The 25,507-nt window shown below is 41.6% G+C and overlaps 1 protein-coding gene across 2 annotated transcripts; it reads right to left on the minus strand.

Moving 5' to 3' along the window:
- Positions 1-24,982, minus strand: epn2 (epsin 2). Of its 2 annotated transcripts, XM_085351500.1 has the most exons (10): positions 24,782-24,982; positions 16,926-17,685; positions 15,899-16,053; positions 10,491-10,603; positions 9,249-9,353; positions 8,635-8,755; positions 6,144-6,293; positions 5,356-5,448; positions 3,927-4,160; positions 1-3,702 (listed from the first exon to the last, which is right to left on the minus strand). In XM_085351500.1, the coding sequence occupies exons 2-10, from the start codon at positions 17,351-17,353 to the stop codon at positions 3,371-3,373; spliced, it is 1,731 nt and encodes a 576-aa protein (XP_085207626.1). In that variant the 5' UTR covers positions 17,354-17,685; positions 24,782-24,982; the 3' UTR covers positions 1-3,370. The 2 variants fall into 2 exon arrangements, with proteins under 2 accessions (XP_085207626.1, XP_085207627.1); XM_085351501.1 differs by lacking the exon at positions 5,356-5,448.
- Between the last annotated feature and the right edge of the window lie 525 nt (positions 24,983-25,507).

The raw sequence follows: 25,507 nt of genomic DNA on the forward strand, positions 1-25,507 counted from the left end.
CACAGTTTATTTTGAACCAGTTGCAGCTACAGTTGTCCTCATCCGACAGGGGTGCGGAGCCTGCTGCGTTCATTTGTTTAGATGTCGTTAAAATACCACAATGACTTTTCCTACAAAAACCCATTACACAGAATAATAAGGTATACAGAAGAACAGTATGTTACAATAGTACAAATGATAAATTATATTATACAGTTATAATGCCAACAGGTTGAGCACGTATCCAATAAAAAAAAAAAAAATTAAAAAAAAGGAAAGAAAAAGCAGCCTGCTCCCAGTACTATGAGAAAGGTAAATAGACACGAAAAGAAAAGAATAAAGGAGGCTGTTTATGCATACAAAGACAGACAGCCTGTAAGGTCAGTTAGTCCTCTTGATAAAAGCATAGTGAATACATAATGTAACACAGAGGAGCTCGCTACACACAGGCCACATTTTCACTGCACCATAGTCACGACTGAACAACGCTGCCAGGGATTCAAGAAAAAACGTTTTCCGGCTGCAGCGTTCTCAGACTGTTTGAGCGCGACGGCTCGAAGCCTTTGTTCTCTTTTCGACGCTTCTATAAACTTTCCTGCAATTGCTGAGAGTGAAGTTTAAGGTCAGGCCCGCAGTGAAAGACAAGGCCGGTGAGAAGGTGACACATCTTGAGCTAGAATATCATAGTAGTGTTTCCATGAACAAGACTTAGTTAGCAAATTTTATCCTGCAAAACACATCAAGCGTTAAGTCTGTTTTTATCTCGTTCACTTTTTCCTTCTTTTATTTTTGCATATATTTAGTTGAGATTAAAAAAAATGTAAAAATGCTTGCTGGTCTGCAGGGGTTGCATCCATTCATTCATTCAGGACCCCCAAACGTAAAAAGCAATCACCACCGCCACCCTCGTGAAAAGCATACGCACACGTACGGTCGGAGCTGCCCCTCCTTTTGTTTTTGCCTGAGAGAAATGAAGGTCTGCTTTAAGTGGATGTCTCCACGGTCCTGCAGAGTAGCTATCATACCAGAGCAGACCACGAGGGGGCGCCAATCCATATCAAAAGAAAAATTAACAAGGAAGGAAAAACAAGCTTTCCACAGTCACATTGGCAGTTATTGAGAAAGATCTGAAGAAACTATTCTGACTTACACAAAAAAGGGTCTGTACACCAGGTGCAATTCATCCATAGCTGAATGTCATCAACCCACCTTTCACAACCAAAATGACGAAAGACAAGACACTCGGCTCGCTGTCAGTAAATGTGCTGATGTTCAGCCAACAGTAACACTTTCTTACACAAAACTCTGAACAAAATGTAAAACAGCTCTGAAATATAAAACATTTTAACAATGGAGTCTCTGATCTCAAGAGCGTCAATAAACAGAAAGAGAAGGGGGGAAATGTCAGTAAGCGGTGACTCTACTGTTCAAAGTAATCAGAGTACGGCATCCTCCGAAATCACAGTCGCTATGACTTTGGTAACAGTTGTGCTTCTAAGAGAAGAGAATTACATAGCCTACCCATAGGGTGACACAAACTAGAGTAACAGGAAAAAAAATAAAATAAAGATGACACATGGCTTAGCTAGGTACACAGCTCCAAAACTCTGATAAGCTTGGCTATGGATTTACACCTAACACAAACAAAAACAAAATAAAGTAACCAACACAAGAAAACAACCGCACGTTTACGTAACATGACTTGCTGTTGTTTGCTGTGGGATTCCCTGTGCTATCAATAGACTGATCCTGGAACAACCCCCTTTGAAAATGTGTGTGTGAGTGAGTGCGTGCGTTCCCACTAGGTAATGTAATCCTGTAGATAGATTAACGCCAGCAAATCCAGTCAGAGGTAAACTCTTCCCACAATGCCAAGTGTCTGTCATATGCTTTAAAATATTTATTTTTTTGTTAAAGCAACAATCACTGATATCTGCTGCAAACATGCGGGCACGCGCACACACACACACACACACACACACACACACACACACTTAAGGTCGTTGATGCCTAAGTTGCCCCTTGTTTGAGTTCCACTTCAGAAACTAATTCCAAATCAGTTTCCACTTATCAGACTGAGAAATGGGAAAACTTGTTCATGAAAGTACACTTGGAAACTAAATGCATTTCTCCTGCAAACGCGCACATATACACACAGACATACACACACAAACACAACCCTCCTTCCACACGTATCCCTTTGAGCCTTGAAACAAACTTAAATTAAAAAAAAAAAAAAAAAAAAAAAAAAAAAACTGTCCCATGATGCCTCACTGCATCCTATTTATATAGCAAAAAAAAAAAAAAAAAAAAAATACTGATGCCACCACAGTTCATGTCTTTTTCACTACAAACATTTTGGGGGGGCTCAACATGTAGTAGTTAGTATCAGTACACTTGCATGTGAGCAAAAACACAGATATTTAAAAACAAACAAACAAAACATCTCCTCTGAGAAGCTTTCATTGTTATTCCTGTGAACCACTGAGGTCAAAGGTCATCTGGAGGGTCTGAAGAAAGTTCAGAGATTAGAGGAAGTGACCAGATGAGAGTTGTGACCATGAGCCGAGGCACTGTGTTTTTGTGTTTGTGTGTGTGTGTCGACTCGGCTGTTTTAAGCGGCTGGACGTCCTCCCTAAGCTAAGGTGTAGCGGTGAGCCCAACAGTCACAGGAAAAAAAAGAAAAAAGAAACAAACAAAAGAAGAAGAAAAAAGCAAACAATTGTGCAAAATTCCTGCTTTGTAACACACACACACTCGCACACAGAGTATAAACACATCTAACCATCTCTCATCTTTACTCCAGTGAGTGGAAGTTGACTCGCTGGAAAATACACAGTGTAAAAGTACTGAGATGTGCACTCTCTCACACACACACACACACACACACCAGCTGGCAGGGCTTATAAAAGATTAGCTCTAGTGAAGAGATAAGATCCTGGCATTAGAACAGTCAGACTCTCCTGTCACTCCACTACAGAAGAGGAGAGGAGCGGTCCTAAAGGGAAGAAGTAAGGGAGAAATGATTGAGAAAAGGACAGGGAGGAGAGACTGTGGCCAAGTCCTGCCTCAGTGGAAAAACTGTAAACACTGACGCTACTCTTAAAAGTCTGTGGACTGATGCAAACTCTTTGTGGTCATCAACATTATCATTAGATCAGCATGGAACACAGGACTAGGCAGCTTGTAGGAGAGAAAGAAAGAGAGAAGAAAGGAGTTAGGGAGTGTGGTAAGGTAGGAGAGGGTCCTGCTGGGACTCTGGCTTGGAGTTGGTTATAAATGGATAATTGAGATAAGACGTCTCCTTGTTCGTTTTGAAGCTTCTTGAGGGGCTAAAGTTGAAGAGTAAAAGGAAGGGTTACTCCATGATGTCCCTCTCCCTGTCATCCTCTCACAAAAGGAACGGGTTGGTGGTTCCGGTGTTTTGAGTCCCAGCCTGGGGGGGCATGCTCATCAGGGGCTGGGGCATGGACATGGAGGATGGAATCCCTGCGCTCATCCCCATGCCTCCCACAGCACCCACTCCAGGCATCGAGTGGCCCATGGGGGCCATACCTGTCAGAGGGACCATGGGGACGGGCTGAGGAGGCATGGAGGAAAGGCCTATGGGCTCTGCCATGCTGCCAAAGCCAGAGGGCATCGGGCTGACGCGCATCTGGTTGAGGGTGGGGGGAGCTGGCTGGCTCACTTGGAAGGGGTTGGCCGGGGTTGGAGCAGAGCCACCTAAATAAAGTGAGGGGATAACAAACAAAGGAAGAAAACACATTAGTACAACAGTACATTGTGTTTAGTTGGGCTATGTCAGTTGGACATTATATAAAGTACTCGCTAAAATACTTCAAAGCTAACACTTTCTTCACCCATCCCACTAAGATTGTTAGAAAATAAATAAATAATAATAATAAATATATAAAATATTAGATTTCACATTCTCTTTGCTCTCCCACCTGTTGAAGCCAAGAATGGGTTGACAACTGGCGCAGGCTGGGCCGGTTTGGTCACCAGAGAGTCTAAATTGACCAGGGCAGCATTGGGACCCAGGAAGGACTCAGGAGTCTTTCTAGTTGGGTTTGTGATGATGGAAGTAGATGCTGAGGTGGGAAGGGGATCAAATATGTCCAGGCTGCTACTGCTGGCCAGGCTGAGTTGGGAGGGGACAGAAGATGCAATGCCCATATCACCTGAAGAACAAAAGTAGAGGTAGTCGTATTTTACAGCTGAACGAGCTGCTTTCAGAATTGGGCAAAGCATTATGGATTTAATGCCTACTCCAGTCGGGCACGGCAAATAATTGAAGGCATCTACGATACCGAAGAGTAGTATTTGAACAAAAAGAATTGATTTACTGTGGTATTCTATTTTGTTTTGTTCTCTAAACTTGCTGTCCATTTGGATTTCTCAGAGTCGCCGACCTACTAGCGGACATGTTTATCAGCACATGAGCAAACCAGATTCAGACAGAGTAAAACGAAACTGAGTTGATGCCATAAAATGATCAGAAGACGCTATTATGAGAAGACATCAGAGGCAGACAGCCTGGCTGTTTGTTGTGGCAGCAGTCAGATAGCAGTGGAGACATTCACTGATGCACTCATAAACCCAGCTTACTAGCAATAGCACGCGCATGCACACACACAAACACACACAAACGGAAATGTCAAAGATGAAAACTGCTGCCACAAAATAAGAAATGAAGTGTAGCAGATCTTAGAAACAGCCATGGTAAGATGAGATAGGCCTACAATGCCCCATAAATCTTGTAGATTTCAGCTGGAGCTCAAATCCGCTCCGTAGAAGGTCGCTTCACTTTATTCTTTTCCTCACCACCTCTTGGACTGCATTAGTGCTGCGTTAGTGTTGAGCTAGAGCAAAAGTCATCATCCTCCCACACTCAGACTAGAGAATAACACCGTCCAAACTGTTCACTGGAACCTTATCAGACACAGACCTGAATGGAGCTGTGAATAGGATTAGTTTAAATTTAGATGTAAATTCCCAAATCGAGATTTAACAAGAATCAGGTCATATCTGAGAGGGTTTCCCTAAACTGAGTCTGATAATTTATTTAACAATGTACCTTCAAAAGCTGCCCCAGATTACACCACAGTGAAATGGAACCAGACTGGAGCAAAGAGCTGTTTCCCGGCCACAATTTGATACAATTACTGCCAAATCAGCTTAAAAACCTAATTTTAGTGGTTATAATGCTGCCTTTGCTCCAGTCTGGTGATACTGACATATAAACACAAGACATGTGTGTGTCTCTGCCATGCAGAAGCAACGCATCTGCACAGACAGACACTGACAAAAACAAAAAACAACAACAACAACAACACAGACTCCATGTCATTAGAGAGACAAAGACAGGGTGAGTACCAGTGGGGACAGAGGAGGAAGAGCGCAGGCTATCAAACTCTGAGAAGTCTTCTTTGGATGTACCATTGGATGTGCTCAACAGGTCAAAGCTACCTGAAAGGAGAAAATGCATACACAAATGCAAGAATACAAGACAATACACAAAGTAGACAAAAGTTCACATAAACACAGAGCAAATACATAAAAAGACAAATGGAATACAATATGAGTATGAATGACAATGAATACTTTGTGCTGTGTTGCTCTGTTGTGAGTTTGAGTCTTCAAGTCGACTGAATTTTCATTAAAACCTTGGAAAATTATACAGTACAAAAAAGTATAAACAAGAATCATCCAATTTTAGAGTGCTTTAATTCTGTTCAACGGTAACAATCGAAACACATACAGGGATTCGTGAGTTTCACATGATTGCCAGTGGGTAACATAACGACAGCAGTGGATGCACCGACTTGTGTATCTGACGGACAAACAGCAAACCAATCACACGGACACATGCTGTGTGTCAGGAGGTAAACGCACTGCACAGTTGTAAACATTGTAAGCTCTCTATGTGAAACTTAAATTCAGCCATGTATTCTAAAAGTCACCGCAAGATTTTTAAAAAGCTCTTTGAAATCGGATGATTCTTTTTAAAACATTGTGTACTTGCAACTTTAATTTATTAATCACAATGTAAGAAGCAACATGACAGGTCACCTTGGTACTTAGTTTAGTTGGCAGCAAAGCTGGCTATGTTTAGGGCTGGGGGGGGGGGGGGGGGGGGGGGAGAGAGAGAGAGAGAAGGTTACCTGTGTTGGAGGGTTTGGGGCGGGCTGCTGCAGAACCCCATGGGTCAGAAGCAGGAATGGAGTTGGGCGCCCAGGGATCGCTGCTCTTGATGGGTGGGACAGTAGAAGTGCCCCATGGGTCCACTGAGGTTGCTGGCTTAGGGGCAGATCCTGGAGGGAAGGGGAGACATTCAATGTTCTGTGGGTGAGGGATTAAAGGTATATACAGGTAAAGAGAGGGGAGTGAATTGGTGAAAAGCAGGGTTAATTTAATGCGCTGAGCCCCCCTGGGCCTCACTTAATACATCAGTCCAGCCTCGAGTTGAGGAAGGAAAACCAACAAGCACCTTATCCTTGAAAAATTATTTCTGTTACCGAATTACATCACAGAATCCAGAACCAAACACACGACAGATAAGGGATAAAAACGCAGTAAGCCCCCTCATTTCTGGGCTGCCGCTCTTTCAACAGTCCTCAAATTTTATCATTCGGTACATTTCACAGAGTACAGAGAGCAAACAGTGCGAGGGATCATGTGATTTCATTTAGGACTCCAAAGAATCTGTGTTATAATTATCTAAAAATCTCACATATGTGATTTCGTCTGTGATTATGCTGCAACAGAAACTATCATGCCCTTCCTTAATCAAACATTTAAACAAATTTTCTGTAAACCCGAGACTAACAAATACTGAAATAAACTGAGTAATTACTGCATAGTTCATTTCAGTTCAATCTATCCACATAGACACTCCCTCTCACACGCCAACCTCATCATGACAGAGGACTATTACATATCTGACTCCCCGAGCCTGCTTTTCTCCCAGCATCATGATCCCTTCCTTCACAATGTCTTCCGCTAACTCTCACCCTCCCCAACCCTCAGTGCAGTAATGCTGCTGAGCCAGTGGAGCAGCATTCCTGTGTAACAAAGAGTCACAGTCCTGCAAGCGGCAGGTGGAGAGCAGAAATCTCTTTCACACACATGCAAACTTTTCAGTGATAGTATGTAGTAGAGCAGGGCGATATGGTCAAAAATATATATCACGATATATATTTGGAAAATTTGCGATAACGATATAATTTCTGCGAGACAAAATACAACTCCACAACTTTACTAGCGCAAAAAAAACCTGATCCATTCATTTTACTTAAACAAGCAGCTGTTTTTATGTGCATTAAAGCTATATAAACATTTAACAGTGTAAATGCAAATTCCTTGCTGAAAGTTTAACCAAAAGGTATTTCCAGTAGAAATGGGCTGACATATCCTGAGCATAACCATGTATAATATCCACTGAAGTTAAAAAGAGGTGCTTTGCAACATGAAACCACAGTGTGCCAAATAAAAAAGTCAAATACGTATTTCTCGGACCATAAGGTGCACGGGATTATAAGGCACATTAAGCGAAACAAAGCAGTCAGATAAATCAAACTTTATTCAACTCATTCTTCTTGCTTCTTCCACTTCTGTACCTTTGATTCATTAATGCTGTATTCTATCACAGCTGCTCTATTCCCTTGTTGTTGCAGTATATTATTGACTAACCTCGTATTGTGGATGGATTGTCTCAATTGTTCTCCTGACTGAAGTTTGGTCTGTTTACAGCATCCTGCCATGCGATTGCATTTGTCTCTAACCATGAGGAACCTTCACGTTAACTTTTATCGAGTGGAAAAGTGTTAGCGTTCATCCTCGAGCTTCACTGTTTATGTTGTGCTAACATAGCTGTGTCGCTAGCGATCACGTAGCACATCATTATAAACCAGCTAGCCCAACTTCAGTAACCCTACAAACGTCACTGCTGTTTAGTTTTCTGTCTTCATTTATGTTGGAAGTGATAGCAGAGCTGTACGTTTGAATTTTTTCAGAAATCTCTCAGTCAGAACATGCTATATCATGTTTAGGTAACTAGCGAAACTAGCGAGCTAACTTCCGCTAACTTCCTGCTAACTTCTAACTCAGAATTCTGTTTTCATGGATGCCTGGATGTTAAACTTCATAGTTACACCTGGTAAAGCAGCAATGATGATCATTTCATTAAAGGTGAAAGAATTTAGACAGTTTTAAACTCTCAGTGACGTTTGTTTGACTTCGGGACTTTAAAGGACGGAGTTTAGGACCCAGATTACTTCCAGATTTACAAGCACCTTAGTCGACAAATACAGCGGCCCCACTTGCATGTTCTACAAAAAAAAGTGCTTTGTTGTGTATCTGACGGACAAACACCAAACCAGTTAAGCTGCACCATTTTTACAAAACAATTCTGGCTCATCCTTTTCACTCAATCTACTTTCCCCATTCACATTCTCCGTTACCGTGCATTCTCTGTGCTTTTTCGGCACTGCGCATGCGCGTTTTACCCATATTCTACCGTGATGTCATTTTCTTATCGTTGCCTAGCTTTGTACCGGTATTACCTTGAACAGTATAATATGGCCCAGCCCTAGTATGTAGATCTCACATGATGTAACAACTTTCAAGAAAGCAAGAGTGTGTGTATGTATATACCATAAGGCTGCCATGGGTCAGCTGATGCAGCAGCAGCTCCGGCCCCAGCTCCCGTGCCCCAGGGGTCAGCACTGGCACCAGGCTCGGGGACATCCATTAGATCCATCAAAGTGGACTGTGGCTACAAAGAGAGACCCATGGGTTAGAAAATAACAAAACGACAGGAGACCAGATAAAAGGAAAATTAAGCATGGAGACAAAAGAGGAAATATACAAAGGGGGTGATTGAAGATATACACGGAATATATGAAATGGAAAAAAGTAGGAAAGACAATCCGTTGGCCATTATCCTGCACATGAATACTGTTCAAACATAGAGGGTAGTTATGTCATTACGCATTGAGAACAACATGAGTCATTGTCGTGCAACCGTACGTCTTCAACTCTTTATCTCTCCGTGGCCTCAAACTGCAGCCGGGCACTTATTCAGGCAGAATAATGACAAATAAACTCGGCAGTCTGCTGCCAGTTAGCGGCTTCATTACGGGTACTGAAGGGAGCAGACAGGGTGAGGCAGAAAAAGGAGATGGGGAGAGACAAGACTATTTCAGGAGCGTGTTTGCGATAATGGAATAACTGAGTCACCGCAACCACTACGCTTATGTGCTTTTTACCTCTTTTTTCTTCTTGGCAACTTTTGCAGAGCCTGGGCCTTCTTTCTTACTCTCCTCTAAGGCCATTTGTAGTCTCAGGTCATCTCCTCGGCGTATGCGCTCCTCCTGCACACACACAGAAAGACCAACCCATGTGTAACTTATCTCATTCTTCTCAACATGACATTTTTCAAAGTGATGTTCAATTAAAGATGTGTTTTTGTACTACTAATCTTATTTTTACTGCAAAATAGGCTCATTTATTGTATGTTTACTGAAAACTAGCGCTGTGCAATACTGAAAATATTGACATCAAGCTAATGCAAAGTAAATACAGGGCCAATAATGCCAATTGTGGACTTAGAAGGGTAGCTTACATACAAAGCTCATGACTCTGAAGACATTTTAATGACCACTAAATCACTGTGATTTTTTTCCTATATAAATAATTAGTTAACACAACAAAACACTCCTTTCAGCTGTTTTTGAATATGGGCTTTTTGAAGACCTGGAATATAAGTGTGCCTTTCTCTAAGGTTGTTTTCACACCTGCTGCGTTTAGTCAGCTTTAATCAAACTCTGGTTCATTTTCCCCTTTGGCCCCCAATCTGAACCAACTACCAGAAGTAAATCGCAATTCTGAGCTAAACAACTTGCCACTGCCACGTATGCTTTGTTCTTTAGGATGTGGCACGGTACTAGAGGTCTGCAAATGTCTTTATGGGCTAGAAACTTTACGTTAAATTAACGTAGTTTCTCCATATTCTCCAGAAGTCCAGAACACACCACCTTTATTTTTTATTTTTCTTCCTTCCGCTTATTGGCCGGACACATCAGGCCAAAAGGTGAATTGAACATTCTCATGTTGTTGGCAGTGATGCACAAACCATGGGGCAAAAGCTGATACGGAGAAAAACTATTGGTGTGAGAATGCCATGAAGCACTTTTAAACAACACAAGTCAACTCAATGTCCTATAGTTGACATGACCGTTAACACATAAGGTTTCAGACATTTTTGATAGTGGAAGTTTAAGGTATTTTTTCCCCTCCTTTTCATTAAAAAAACAAAAACACAAACACAAACAAACAAACAAACTTTAATGATAGAAACTGATACTGACACCAATGCTGCTATCCAGTTTCCTTTGGGATTATTAAAGTATTCTGACATATATTCGATATTCAAATCAATCTGCCCACCTCGACTTGAAACAGCCATGTCTGGCATGTTAGCATACGCATGTGCGACAAAGTGTGCATACCTGCTCTGCAGCCTCTCTGCTCATGGCCAAGGCAAGTTGCAGTTGCAGTTCTTCCTCTCCGCTGGTCTGAGGTCTGGCCTGTTCCAGTTCTGAACCGGCATTAGGAGACGTAGCTAAGCAGCAAATTCAGAATGTATGTTAATGTTACTGCCACAGGGCAAGACGTCACAGTTCATTATGCACTAACTGGTACTGTCAGAGATTTACAGTTAACAAACAGTCAGGTGAGTAAACAACACTGAGACACTTGAGATTGATAACGTGCGGCACGGGTGAAACTCAGAGAGTCACCCCGTACTGCAGCATTCGTTTATTTTTATAGGTTACATCGTCAATATGCAAATATAATCACATTTCCTGTTATGCAGGTCCTGATGCTGTCTGTGTGTAAGCTGTGTGTGTGTGTGTCACAAAGTATGTGTGTTGCAAGTCAATTTCTAAGAATAATATAATGCAAGTCAACTTCTGCGGATATGTATTTCTGTACTAGTCTCTTGCGGTAAATGTCAGTGTCACAGGGTCAGCTTCCTGTTTCTACAGAAAACTGTGTCTGGTGAAATATGTGTAACATAACATTTGAAGCATAATCGAATAAAACAATAAAAACTCCCTAACAGGTACTTTAAGACAACTTCTGTCACAACAGATGCAATCACACAATATCCAGTAGTAATGCAAGACACATTTAGCATTTTATTAGCCTGCACAGAAAGCACAGTGTGTGTGTGTGTGTGTGTGTGTGTGTGTGTGTGTGTGTGTGTGTGTGTGTGAGAGAGAGATCATAGGTCTTCACTGCAAGCCCGTGGGAGACGATAATCCAATAAGCTGAACGGACCTAAGTCGGGCCATGTGGCAGCACAAAACACGCGTTCGTTCGCCTCTCTCCTTCACACAAACACGCCAGCCATTTTTTTTTTCTACTGCCAATTTGGCTACAAATATGCACACTTATTTTTTCATGATCATAATCATGCTTCATTTCTTTTTAAATATACGTCGAACCCTGAGCAGCTGTAGAATCCCAAGGCCAAAAAACCCAAGTAACACAAATATGACGTGCGGAAAGACTAAATGTTAGTTTCACTCTTTGATGCGACTAACTTTGAAACTTCACTTTGACTAACATCCTCCTACCCTGAAAAGACATTTTTGAAAATACATATCACATCAGCAAGTTATCTGTAAACGTACACAGACAATTTGCCCGATCAAATGTTTCCATCATAAGAAGATGGTAGAAATGGTACAAAAAAGACATTTCCCTTAAAATGAAGAGGCCCAGTCTTCTTTGAAATGGTTAAAGAAACCTGATAGCCAGTAACACAAAAACAGCTCATATGTAGCCCGTGCTCTGCAGAAACAAAAGCCTCATTTATCTATTACATAGAAGATCATCATTAACAAAAGTGTCTAAAAAGCTTCACCACTGTCAACTCTGGATGCTTCAAGAAATAATCCGATGAATGGTCGCAAAAGTCAAATCGTTTCATTCAAGAGAGTACCAAAAGTCAAGCATGTGTTTTATTTGAGTGAAACTCTAAAACCATGCAATAAATGACCACAAGAGCAGATACTGTCACATAACAATAAACTGCACAACTACATTTCTTTCCACTGCTTACTGTACCTTTACCGTTTTAGGTTAGTCAAAAACCGAAAACAAGTTTTTGTTTAGCCAAAAAACAGTCAAAAGTCTTCAGTTAAAGTCTGCAGACTCAGAGAAATGTGCATATTCAAAATCCCATGCAAGTACAAAAAGTGTTGTAAACAACGACAGCAACAACCACACCTGTGCAGGTTTTCTAGGTATTGGCTTCAGATAGGGCTGCCACGATTCGTCGACTAGTCACGATTACGGCAACTATCGAAATCGCCGACAACTAATTCAATAGTCGACGCGTCGTTTGAAGCTTTGTGAGATTCTGAAAGACGCAGGAATAAATAGTAGGATTTAAGAGTGTAATAACGGACTGAAACAGAAGATGGCAGCACTACATCTACAAGGATGCCAGCTGCTGTTAAACACAGAAGAAGAAGAAGCAGTCTCCGGTATCGTAGCTGTGTCCAAATTCAGGGGCTGCATTTGTAGGCCGATTACATTACAGCGACGCGACGAAGGCTGTCCAAACTCGAAGACTTCTCCAAATGCAGCCGACAAATGCGTCCTTAATTTCCCCAGATTTGAAGGATGGGTCGGGTGTGTCCTTCGTGACCCAACCTATCCCAGAATTCATAGCGTGGCTCAGCCAATTCCAGTTTCCAACGATGGCGGCAGCTACTTAGTTTTAATATTACTCTTTTTGGGTCACAAAATAAAGTTTTCGGATATTTTCAGGCGAGAATGTAGCTGTGTAAACATCAAATATCTGGTTGATTTATCAAGACATCACATATTTACAAAAGTGCTCCAACTCCCGGCACATCGTTTTCAAACCCCCCGCGGTCTTTCGCTACTCAGGTTTAACATGATATATAAGTCACTTAGATAACTTAAAAATGTTATTATTTGGCTTTTTCAGCGTTTTATTTGTTCCTGAGTAAATCGGTTTGGCTGAGATTAAAGTTATAGTTTTCACACAGCCGAATAAACGTCAAGCAGACAACTGATTAAACAGAAGTGTGAGATGGTCGAGAGTTTACTCCAGTGTCCTGTTATATTTTAGATAGCAAGGAGCAGACGGCTGAGTTTATTAAACTCCACCGAGACAATCTCAATTTCATTAAAAGTTTAATAAACTGTGATCTTGTCTTTATTTTTAGTTAGCACATACCTTAAACACTTCAAGCTGTAAGCTGATAGTTATATAAAAGCAGATGCATGCTAGTGGAATAAGCTGTATGTTTTACGTCCAATGGATGCATGATCTGATTAGTCGACTAATCGCAAAAACAATCGGTGACTAGTCGACTATCAAAATAATCGTTTGTGGCAGCGCTAGCTCCATATTTCTGATGTTCTTCCTTTCCTTGCTCCTCATCAAACCCGTGTCTCTGCTGCTCCGACTCCAGACTATGCATTTCCTGAGAAAGTACCTGAGGTAAAAGGTGTTTGTTTAGCTGGAACAGTGAGCTATGGCTTCAACCTCATCTATGCCTGCCTTGAACAGCTGTACTAAAGCTAAAACAGACACAGTGGAACCATACAAACACAATTATGTCTGACAAATCAGAGGGGGGGAAAAAAAAAAAAGCTTTGGCTCTTGAAGAACACGTGCTGACTCCCTAGTAAATTTACCATTATGTCATAAACACACACATGCTATGCAGTGATCTAGCAGAAGAAAAATACTTTTTTCTTGTTAGATTTAAAAAGACCACTGAGCCTGAAGACATACTGAGCTGCCACAAAACAGAAAGGCAAATAAACAAAAACTGAAAGCCAACTAAAACACACCAGTTCCTTACCCACCACTGTGGGAATGAACCATATATGGATAATCGAGTCTTCTGGCATATGTTACAGACAAATCTCTGCCTGGTTTCAGAAAACATTTCAACATCCTTAGTTTTCAATCTTTAAAGAGCTGATAAGACTCTAGTTAAATAATTTCTTATCTTGGCATCTCCACTTTGGTTCATGCTGTCTTTAATGATATTCCAATTCCACAAAAGCTAAGGCATCCAACTACATTAAGGCTGCATGAGCACCATGCAATTCCAGCTATGAAGAGAAGGAGGCTGGGTTTTTGTGCTGAAATGGGCTGATGACCACTTGTGTCATCTTGCGTGGATTTATGTGGTGCTAATTGCACACGAGAGTTTTTTCTATGTGTGAGAACCATGAGCAGCCACCATTCTTGCAGACACAGTCTCTTGTCTTTGTACATCAGGGGGTTTTTTTTGTTGTTAAATGTACTTAACATTTGGAGGTGTTTTTGTATGCATCCACATTGCACACTGCACATGTGGATGATGCTGTGTGTTAGTCAAATGCATACTGGTTGCAATGTGTACTGGCATCCAGCATGTTTTTAAACACACTGTTGAACTCGTATGCTAGAACTACACTCTTCTCTGTAGCTGGCTGATGGACCAGCAACAACACAGAGTAGCCCACAAACCAGTTGTGCCACTTATTTCTGATATCAACCCCATCTGACAACAGATGCTCTATGCAGCTGCCTACGCGCTACCTTCACTTAACCATAATTTGACCCATTAGACTGCTTCTGTGACCTAGATAAGTGGCAGAAGAGACAAGGTTTCAAACCTTGTCTCTTCTGTATGTGGCACATGAGTATGTGACACTATAAAACTATTTCTATAAAACCTGCCAAATATTTTTTTTTGTTTTAATTACTGGACAGTAATTACTAGATGTTTTAGATTAGATATTTTCCGATTATTTTTATGTATTTTACTTGTTAAAATGCTGAAATAAAAAGGCACCATTATCCAAATGTATAAGAATCAACCACAGAAGATAAAAGATAAAATGTAGAGATTTTTAGGCCCAGGGTGAGGTTAATTTTGGTAACTGGGGGCCGGCTTTACACCTACAGTCTCACACGGCCATTTATTCACACCCTGTCTGGATAACAATACTCAGAAAGTTTGTCTGGAATCCCAAAAATCTCCCCTAGCAACTCCCACAGCCTAACGCCTATTGGCCAGATCCTCCATCAGTTTCTGCACTGATGACTCAGCTGCTGTAGCTTCCGCCTCTGAGCCTCGCACTCAAACACAATGTACACACAGGAATGTGGGCCATAAATGAGAGCTTGGTGTACACTCCATAAGGATGCTAGACAAGTCTGGGCAGCCTGAAACCAAATGCATGGCAACAAACCCACATCCATAGGCGTACACGCACACACACAGACACAAAGTCATCCTGCTGTGTACAAAGAACTGGGTGGGAGGTTAGAGTGTGAAAGGAAAAGAGTTCCGTTTAGAAACTCCAGCAAAATCACCTAAAGATGTCACTGAGTATGAACAACCCTGTACTGTATTTACTCTACATCATGGAATGAAAGGGATATTATTTCATGCTTTGACAAGAGGTCTGAAATATTATAAAACTGACCCTTAGTGGTTTCCGTGCACTCTGCTACATTGTCACTGTCATGCGTCTCTAGAGAAACGAGTGCATCACTATAAAGGGAAGCAGATTCCTTTGCCATGTGGATAAAAGATGATTGGGGGGTCTTCTTCTTCTTCCTCTTCTGTGTGTGTGTGTGTGTGTGTGTGTGTGGGAAAGAGAGAATTAAGGAATGCAGGAGCGCTAGCCAGAGATAGGACAGGGGGAGGGGCAGATTTCAGGATGTAGGCCAAAGTTACACCAACTGTGATACAGTAACCATAATCGAGTGCACTGCATGATTTTTTTTTTTTTTTTTTTGCTTAAACATATGGCGTGACACCTTTCTATGTGTTAAGCCGACTGGTAATTATAATCCAGTACTCACAACCATGGTAGGAAGCAGGTGATCCCTCTGATCTGCCATACTCTTCACTGTAGGAAGTGGAGAGGTTGGGTTGAGATGAGCCTCGACCAAATCCCATATGACTGCTCCCTGTGGACACCTGGGCCATACGCTCTTTGGTCTTCAAAGCCTGAGACCTAGCAGGACAAAAGGGATAATATATGATTAATATCTGTGATCAATCATCTTGACTTAAGCTAAGAAACTCTAGTTTTAGGTCTAACAGAACGAATAAGAATGAGATACTAGGGTGACACGACGATGGAGCCATGAAACCAAACAAAGCGAGAACATCTAATAGCAGAATTACCCCGAGAATCAGGGTTTCAAGTGGTTTCAATCCTAAAGTGCCAAAATGATTATTTTAGATTAAACATGCTGTCAAACAAATCCCCACAGACCAATTAAGATAATACTGGAAACACTACAGTTGCAACCAAAACATTTTCTCTGTTCTGTGTACAGTTCGAGACTGTGTGTGTGTGTGTGTGTGTGTGTGTGTGTGTGTGTGTGTGTTAAAAAGGCAGGTGTCAAAACTGCAAGTCTTGGAGTGATCACATATTTCTAAATACGCCACCGAGTTGAAGTGGAGGAAGGGGGGAAAAATAAATAAAATAAAAATCACTGAAAGAACAAAGTCATGCCAGACTGTTAAGACAGGAAATGTATTAAATCTGTAGCCAGCAACATTCTTTGCACACATTACAAGTGATAAAGATAAGAAGTGTTACAGAGTTATTTCCAAGGATTAACTGTTTTAGTAAGAAGGCATGGATCTCTTAAACTACACATAAGAATCTCTCGCGTAATACAGATGTTTTGATCTAGTCACGTAGACTAAGACAGCCTTTTGAACTTTGTTGCTTCCTCTGTATTAAAGGTCGTGGTTGGTTTGACCTCTCTAAGATTTGATGCCTGTGCTGCAAGCAGAAGAGCAGAAGTGCAGAAAGGACGGCAATGCACTCTGCTGCAAGAAAATAATAATAATAAAAAAAGAAAAAGGTCTCACCTCTCTCCTTTGAGGCGGTCTTCGTCTTTGAGTAGGACCACTAGCTGCTTGCTCTTCTCCCTGACGTTGATGCCCTGGTCCTTGCCATCTCTGTCGATGTACTGGAAGTCCTTCAGAGTCTGGATGGCGAAGATGTTTTCTTTGCACTGCAGCGCTACTCTCTCTGAGCCCGTCTTGATCAGGTAGTCAAGCAAGGTGAGCGCCTTGTAGACGTGGCGCCAGTTCTTGCCGTGGTCGTTGAGTCGTTTCCAGATCATGTTCATGATCTCGCTGAAGGCCACCACGTTGTAAGTGAGGTCGGCGATGTCCGACATGAGTGAAGACGACGGCCCCCAGGGGTCGTTGGACGTGGCCTCTCTGACTTTCTTCTCCGCTTCGGAGTAGTTGTTAACCATGTTCTTCATCTGCCGGCGGATGGTGCTTGGCATGGTGGCGGTTAAGATGGGACAGACAAGAAATCAAACGTACACTCTCACACAAGGAGAGCAGCTGGGACACCAACAATATTTGGGTTACACACACCCAGAAGTTACAAACGTGCCCTTCAGGTGAAGCTTGTGTTGTTTGCCCGCGTTTCTGTGTCCTTTGTCACGGCGGTGTTTTGTTAATGTTTTCCTGTAACAAAGCGGTTTGTGGATGTACGCGGTTGTTTATGAGGCTCCTCCAGGCCAGTGCAGTGTTCCCGAGTCCTCCAACACAGCGTCTGTTAAAACCATTTCCACACCCACAGTGCCGGCTGAACACATGACCATGCCATCACCTAGACCAAGACGACAAATAACAGGTTAGTTTACAGAACAATATGAAAAACAAATATAGGCAAGGGCCAGAAACCCAAAAAAAAACAAAAAAAAAAACAAGCACACTCTACAATACTTGCAATCACTCAGAGTATCTTAAACATAACATCAGCTTAATATGCATCTTCTTTAATAAGTTTCACACCCCTAAAGTAATGTCACATGCCAGCAATAACAACTCAAAACCTCAATAGCCCAAGAAAAACCTACGCGTTGCTATATTTCAGATTTCTGAACAGCTGAAGTCACACGCTAATCTGAATGTCTTTCATGAAGTTCCACAGCTAAACAGTAAGCTCACATCGATGTGTAATCACAAGAGCAGCTGTAAGCGCTTTTTGAAACTAGACAAACATGTTTCATACTTTCACACTTAGATAAGCAATTTCCATGCATGCCCCCTCTATATCATACAAAGTCACGGTGCTGTGAACAAGAATTGTTTCCACTTTTATCATTTCACTTAAGTTTACAGTAACTTTGACACGATGGCAAATTACTAGGACGGATGGTGAAGATTTTTGTTAAACTAAACAAATCTGTGTGGTCACACCATTCCCCAGCACTTCCAAGACTGCTTCAGGTGCATATTCTTTGTGTGAACTTGGAGGACAATGTGAAGACAATTACAATGAAACAACATGCCATATAAAGAGGTCTGCAATAATCTAACATTTTAATCTTGAGCACCAGGTTATGGAGTACAAATAAGTCCTTAAAATATTGTTCAGGGATTTTTAAAAAAAACCTGATATGGTGTAAATATAACACAGAGAGCAACGTGTATGTATAATATTGCTCTAAGATCATAGAAGTTATCAATGTAATTCACCAGCAGTAACTTGACCACAATCTTTGCAAAGATTTAAATTAACAGTATTGGCAATCACTGAAATGGTTAATCCATCAGTGTGCACAAGCTCTTTAATAAAATTTTTATTTTTAATGCTAAAATATAAAATTATTGTTTTTGATTTTACTGTTTTTCAAAAGCAGAAAAAAAATATTGAAGCATATTATTATTTTTTGATTAGGATGCCAAATTACAGCTGAGCAGAAAAAGCAGTAATTTCTGAGTTCTCAGAAAAGTCCAGGGTGTCGGCTTAAATTCTGGGTATAAAAACTTAATTTCAGTAACACTTCGTTTGTGACATTTTTTAAAACATTTTTTTAAACAACAGGTGGTCTAATAAGCACTGTATATATAAAATAAGAGCTTTGCTTTTTTAATTCCCCAATATATTCAACCACAATTCTCTAACAAGTCTGAGAATGAGACGCCTTTATCTTCACAGCATTAACAGTAAGAATGAGTTTCCACCCTCTGGTGGGTGGCAGGGGAGATAATCCATTTCCAGTCAGATGAATACCACAGAAGTGACTGATGACGCCTCAGTACTTGTTTCTAAAAGATCAGCAAAGCAGCCACTAATCACTTCCTGCCTGACACAGAGACAAGTATGGATAGTGGGCGGAGACTCACAGCGGCGTAACGTACACACCCAAGTGCCATGTGAAAAACTCTTGACCGTGAAAACTCGCTTAAGTATGCAACACCTAAGGCTTACATAACACGTTTAAATCTGCTGCTGGTGCTGGAAAAGAACAGCAAGGCCCCATTAACAGAGTTGTGCTTGGACTGCAAATGCAGTTATTACTGTTATCAGTAATAACTGCAGTTTATTACTGTTATCAGTAATAAACTGCAGTTTGGGATGTCGGTGCCCATTGTTTTGCCTGCCTCGATGCCTTCCAGGCAAACCTATGATGACTTATCCTTTTCATTGATCAGAGCTCAATGCCAGGCGTGCACAGACAAGCCCAACAAAGTTCTTTCATACACATAAGTACAAGTCTGTGTGGACTTTATTAAGCACAAGAACGCGTTTTTTTCAATGTAGGTAGAAGTTAAATACAGACAACTTGTGCATGCATTTGTTTCAGGGAGCTTCCTGTCTAGCAATGTCATGGAAAGACAGCTGGAGGGGACGGGGGTGAAGAAACAAGGATAAGAACACAACTTGGCACATCCCATAAATTCACTTAACGCCAATGAAACGTGATTCCTGTAGAGCATGACACACACACACACACACACACACACACACACACACACACACACACTCTCTCTCTCTCTGAACGTTCCCTCGTCACCCTCCTCCTCACCCTGCATCCGCATGAATACTGCTCAGACCTAATGACACATCTGCTGCTATAATCACCTATTCACCCGTAGCAGACAGGAGGAAGAGAGGAGAGTCTGTCTTGTCCATCCCACCCTCCTGCAACCCCCATTCACATCCCGGAACAAACCCCCCACCCCACCCCTGACACACAAGAGCCAGTAGATATCCCCAGCCTGCCTTCACTCAGTCCTTCTGTGCTTAGTTCACGCCAATCCCAAAAGAAGACTGCACACAAGACTTGTGTTTGTGTGCGTGTCTAAAGAAATATGTGTTCATGCTGACAGTGCAGGTTATAAGTATGTCAAAAATCAGTAAGCATGTCATCATCCCGTCAAACCGCCAGCACACAATGCGGGGTAGCAGTTTAAGCGTGAAATAATTGAGTCCAGGGTGTGCTTTTTAACGGCACCAGATGAACTCGAACACATCTGTCGCCACCCATTCAGTCTCTTCCTTCTTTTCTTTCTGGCCTGTCTGTATCTGACTCACACACATTAAAGATGAGCTGTTAGTCCACCCTGTTCTCTATTTCAACACAAAGCCATTTATAATATATTTAAATATGTGGTGTTTTAATATCGCCTGGTTTTTCATGCAACAATTGTCTAATCCTTGGCGATTTTCGCTTTTGGAAGACAAAGTAATAAATGAAGTAAATAAGTAAAAAATACCCAGCGATCATTCCTTAGAATGCGACAGAAGGCAAAGGCGAAAGAGTGCTTGTGCCCTGCAGCCAAACAACAGACCAAATATGCATTTATTATGGCCATAGAGTTGGACTAATTTTGAAGGAGGAAGAGGAACAGAAATAACCCATTAAATACAGGCTGAGAAAAACACTAACCGCACTACCATCATAGTCAAATGGGACAAAGTGCCATTTACTGTTACATGCAAAGGTCAAAAGCAGAAAAAACAAAAAACAAATGAGGCCTTACTGTGGAAAACACTTTTTTACAAATCCAAATAAGATACCAGTGAACTGATGGACTAATATACACAGAACAGTTGTGATAAATTTCCCCCCAAAAATAAATAAATAAATATGTGTATCGCCTGACAGGAATAACGATTGGTCTCAACAGCATGAACTAGCAGCAGTGATGTAGTAGCGCATTATGAGATATTCCCTTTATGAATTGCAAATCATGTCACAGATACCTACAACTTTCTATGAATTCCATCAACAGTATTTAATAATAATACTGTAATGCCGCTTACTTATAAAACCTTCCGGCTTTGACCAACTGTAAACAAATCACCTGCACGCAATGAGTGTTCATCTTAAATAAAATGAAATTATTTGTCATGTATTTAACAATCTGTATCGCCAAACTATGAATATCTAAAGATACAGACGGGGAAAGAAACGTGTGACTGAGACATTAATGTCTGTGCACCAGAGGTCCATCATTACAAAAGCTTTAATCTTGGCTTGGCAGGAAGTGCTCAGAAGTTGTTGCTGTGCCGGCAGTGCAGGAATGTGCAATATGTCGTTTCAGTATCAACACCATCAGCATGAAGTAAGACACATTAGGCTGAACAGAACTACAACTTTCTTTCTCTTTGAGACCAAAGAAGAAAAAAAAAAAAAGACCACACCTTTCTGACTTTTCTGTGAATAAACTGAAAGTTTGAGATTTACCCACAACTAACGAGTCCTGTATATATTAGTTTGTCACTTGTTAGTGCACACAGCACACGCAAAGGACCAAAGAGTTACATCAATTCATTCATTTAGAACAGGCAGTCAGGGAAACTCCATAAGACAGGAGTTCTTTTACACTCCAGTTTGTGGTGCAGGTCTCCCAAAACCAGGTGACACTAGTAGCAGAAACATCCTAGCATGCCTTGCTTTATGAATGGGTCCATCTTCTCCCCGGTGCACCAGTGTGCCCGCTCTCAACGGAAAGATTGCAACCCAGAGTGGGTGCGTCTCTTAAGCTCCTTCCTCCCCCATTTAGGCAGACGATGAGTAATGGCCAAACACTACCCTTCAATTCCCACTGGGGTACCCATATCACAGCCACTCATGCCACATGTCACAGCAACTTAAGGCAATTCCACTAGATGCACCACAGCACATTTCAGGAGCAGTTCTTTGGTCCACTAATGTAGCGAGACGATGGAAGTTAAACAATGGGTGGTGGACGAGGCAGGCAGGAAGTCAGTCATGGGTACGGCAAAGAGAGCAATTGGGCAATTTTTAAAATCATCCTACACTGTGTGCACACAAATTACTCCCGGTGCAGGATGAAGCAGAGGAGAACAGAACAAAATCATGGAGGAGATACAACATTATAGACCCAAGCCCAATCTGTTCCTGAGGTTAGAGTTCAGCTATAGCTTTCAACAAGCTTCTGTGCACTGCTATTATCGCTAGAGAGAAATCTACCCCGGACAAGGAAATAACCAAATAAGGGAACAATAATGATGTCCCCTTCATTACGGTTAGTTCACATCAAACGCAATGAGAAGTTCTGCCTCATGTTGCTTGCATGAGGAAACCCATAAATGTTAACTCCTGACCGGCAATAGGATATAGATGTGTATAGCTGACAGTTGGAATCAAGTTACAGAAATATAATTTCCTAACTTACCATTAAGTCCTACATTTTCACTCACTTTTCTCCACGCGTTCTACCCCCCATTTCTCTACATAAAGGTGACATAGAAGCAAAGAGGCCCTGTAGCCCTCAAACAGCATCAATACACCCGTCCTTCATTTCTGATTCTCACTTTCACCTGAAGAAGAATCCACAACCTACAGGGCAATCCCGCTTGATGCAAACTTAACTTTTCAGCTTCATTCACATCACCCAGGGGCTTCACATCACCAGATTTCACAGAATCTGAATGTCATTGTGCATCAAGAGAGAACCCACTAAGGCATCTTCTCAAACCACATGTATAGGATTTAACTGTAAGAGGGTAAAAAATTAACCCTTGTTTTACAAAATCACCCCAATCATTAGATCAAAGAATGATTCATGTTTTTCAGCCAAACATGTTCATATTGCCTGGCGAAGATGAATGGGTTTTTCATGTCCTAGAAAATATCTGAATGAATATATCCCAAAGAAACACGTAGAACACTTGACTTAAGTGAGTCACCTTAGATCATAACAAGTCCAACTTATCTTGTGTGTGTTTTGGCAAAAGCTAGGTAAACTGTGATTAGCATTAAGGGCTCAGAATCAGCGCATTGAGAACAGGTCCACCTTGTCACACAGAATGAGTAAAGCTGATCTCGAGATAGTAGGCTTGCACAACCGGGCGCCTGTGTGTGAATGTGACAAGACTATGTTTGTCTGTTCAGAATGACATTGTGTATAATAGGCTGTGTAATGGCATCCAGCCAGTTCCTTAACCATCCCTTTACATATGGTACAACCAAGAGCAACATTCATAAGTAATTAATCTTCATCTTCTCCTAGACACAAGGATTAAGCTCCCAAAAGCCAAACTCGCGTCAAATAAGCACTAACACTTGTTCAAACAGTACTAAAGTGGGTTTAAGTGAGCTATTACAACCGTGCACTCTGAGACAGTGAGACAGGAGGAGAGGCCACCATCTGATCGACGCATCACCCCACCTTTTGTCCTATGTTGCTAGCCGAGAGAAACAAAGCCAGCCAAGACAGGGACGGGAGGAGGACCGTGATGATGCATCTGTCACCCCCGTAACTGACTGACCACCCTGACAATAAAGGAAGCGCTGCCCCTCTTCTCAGGCCACATCAATACGGGTTCAGTGCGACTATGAAAAGAGAGGTTTTACTCAAACATCTTTGACTATGTTGAAAATAGAAAAGAAAACCTTGCCAGTATTAATGATCTAAAAACCAAACACTTTAGTCGCTGCTTGTCGGAAACCAGGCGAGTAAACGGACAGCGCCCACGTCGTAACGAGTCTCCCTAAAAATATCAATAAGTACGTTAAGTTTTGGACTGCTGAGTCACTGTAGTATGCTCTCGTCTAGCCCTCGTCTCTATAACAGCATATGTGTTTCGGTAGAGAAAATAAAAATAATTTAAGTGGCTCTTTTTTTCTTTTTAAATCACGGCGCCTCCTTGAACTGACGTGATTGATAGTTAGCACATAAGCTAAAGTAGCTTTAGCTAACATTCGTTTGGTGCTAGTAAACTACCTTAATGTTATTTATAATCCGTTCAGTCAAAAAATCCAGGTGATAGAGGTGAAATAAGTATGTGTATAAAATAGTGCGAGCTTACTCTAACATAGAATAGCAACCACACTTGCTACTAAGGGGTTTGCCGCTAACTACAGCTAGTTGAGTGCAAACTTGCGGCAAGTTCTAGTGCTTAGCATTGATTGAGTTAGCGGTGACTACACATTTCAGCTCACTGGAAAAGTACATAACCCGGAAAAGTTTGCTGTAGCTTAAAAATACACTGCAGCAATCACTTTTTCCACTTACAGATATTTGCACCCGAGATACCAACCACCGCCTAGCGTCAATTTACAAGACGATTTCAAATCCTGGCTTTCAGAAAAGTTGAATCAAAGCTAGCAGAGCTTGTGTTAGAACAGCCAGTTCACACACCATCCCCTCCAGCACCCTACTAACAACACAACTGTTGATCACTCACCATCTAGATGTAACACAATTTACTATTTACCGGTTTTATGACCACTTCTATACTGTAACGCACAATCGTTCGCGTTAGCTTCATAAAGTACTTTCTATGTTAGGACAATCAACTAGCATGTAAAGCTAGTTAGCGATCCTTCAAGCTAGCATCCAAGACGGGAGCTCAGTGGAGACATCACCATAGCAAACTGGATTACAGGACACCCCAGAAAAACAAAACAACGCGACTGTGTTGAAAACCGAAGGTAACTTACCAGAATTTTTGAGAGGGATACTTTAGGTACTCGTGTCACTCCAAGTGGAAGTCAAACCAATAAAAAACGTAGCTAATTCCAAAAAGAGAAGGGGGAAACCGAGACAGGAGTACTTATTTGGGCGTTCAAGGAGCTTGTTGCGCCTCCGCCTAGCTATATGCTGCTAGTGCTAAGCCAGCTAAAGCCAGGACTACACGTATCTCCTCCTCCTACAGAACATGGCGGGCAGAGCAGGAGGTGGGGTGTAGGGGTTGGGGGTTGGCCGGGAAGGGTGTGACCAAGTGGGCTTGACTTGGCAGGGATAGAGACAGACCCTTCATCCCTCGTGAAAACCCTCGAGGGGGAAAAGGCGCGCCCCTGAGCAAGTGACTGTAAAGTGATAATTAGAATTTCCAAGTTTTCACATGAACGATTTACAACATCGTGGACATGCGTGACTATAAGAATGGTTATATTAAAGTGCTGGACTACTTTTTTTTCTTCTTTTTTTTGTGGAATAGCTTTTTTGTTTTAGTAACCGAACAGTCCTCTCTGGTAAATCTAGTTTTGAGGAGCCATTTTCCAATTTCGTCAAAGAAAGTTAGCAGCCAAAAGGAAATAAACGGAGTATGCACAAGTACGTGCATGTCATGATTTGTCACTGCCAGGGATTGTCCGCTGCAGGTGTGTCATTACAAAGCGCAAACTTTGTAGGACCGCATTCCATCGCTCTAATTTTTTCCACCC

This window comes from Diplotaxodon limnothrissa, linkage group LG4 (genome assembly GCF_057381915.1).
Source record: "Diplotaxodon limnothrissa isolate DT_005_m linkage group LG4, D_limnothrissa_male_GT1.1, whole genome shotgun sequence".
Classification (NCBI taxonomy): domain Eukaryota; kingdom Metazoa; phylum Chordata; class Actinopteri; order Cichliformes; family Cichlidae; genus Diplotaxodon; species Diplotaxodon limnothrissa.

Bases quoted from the DNA above. Each gene is read 5' to 3' on its own strand.
- epn2 (XM_085351500.1), bottom strand. From the start codon at position 17,353: ATGCCAAGCACCATCCGCCGGCAGATGAAGAACATGGTTAACAACTAC. The intron at 8,756-9,248 runs GTAAAAAGCACA...CTCTCTTTGTAG, and splicing joins TTGCCAAGAAGAAAAAAGAG to CCACAGTCCACTTTGATGGA. The intron at 6,294-8,634 runs GTATATACATAC...CCTTCCCTCCAG, and splicing joins TGACCCATGGCAGCCTTATG to GATCTGCCCCTAAGCCAGCA.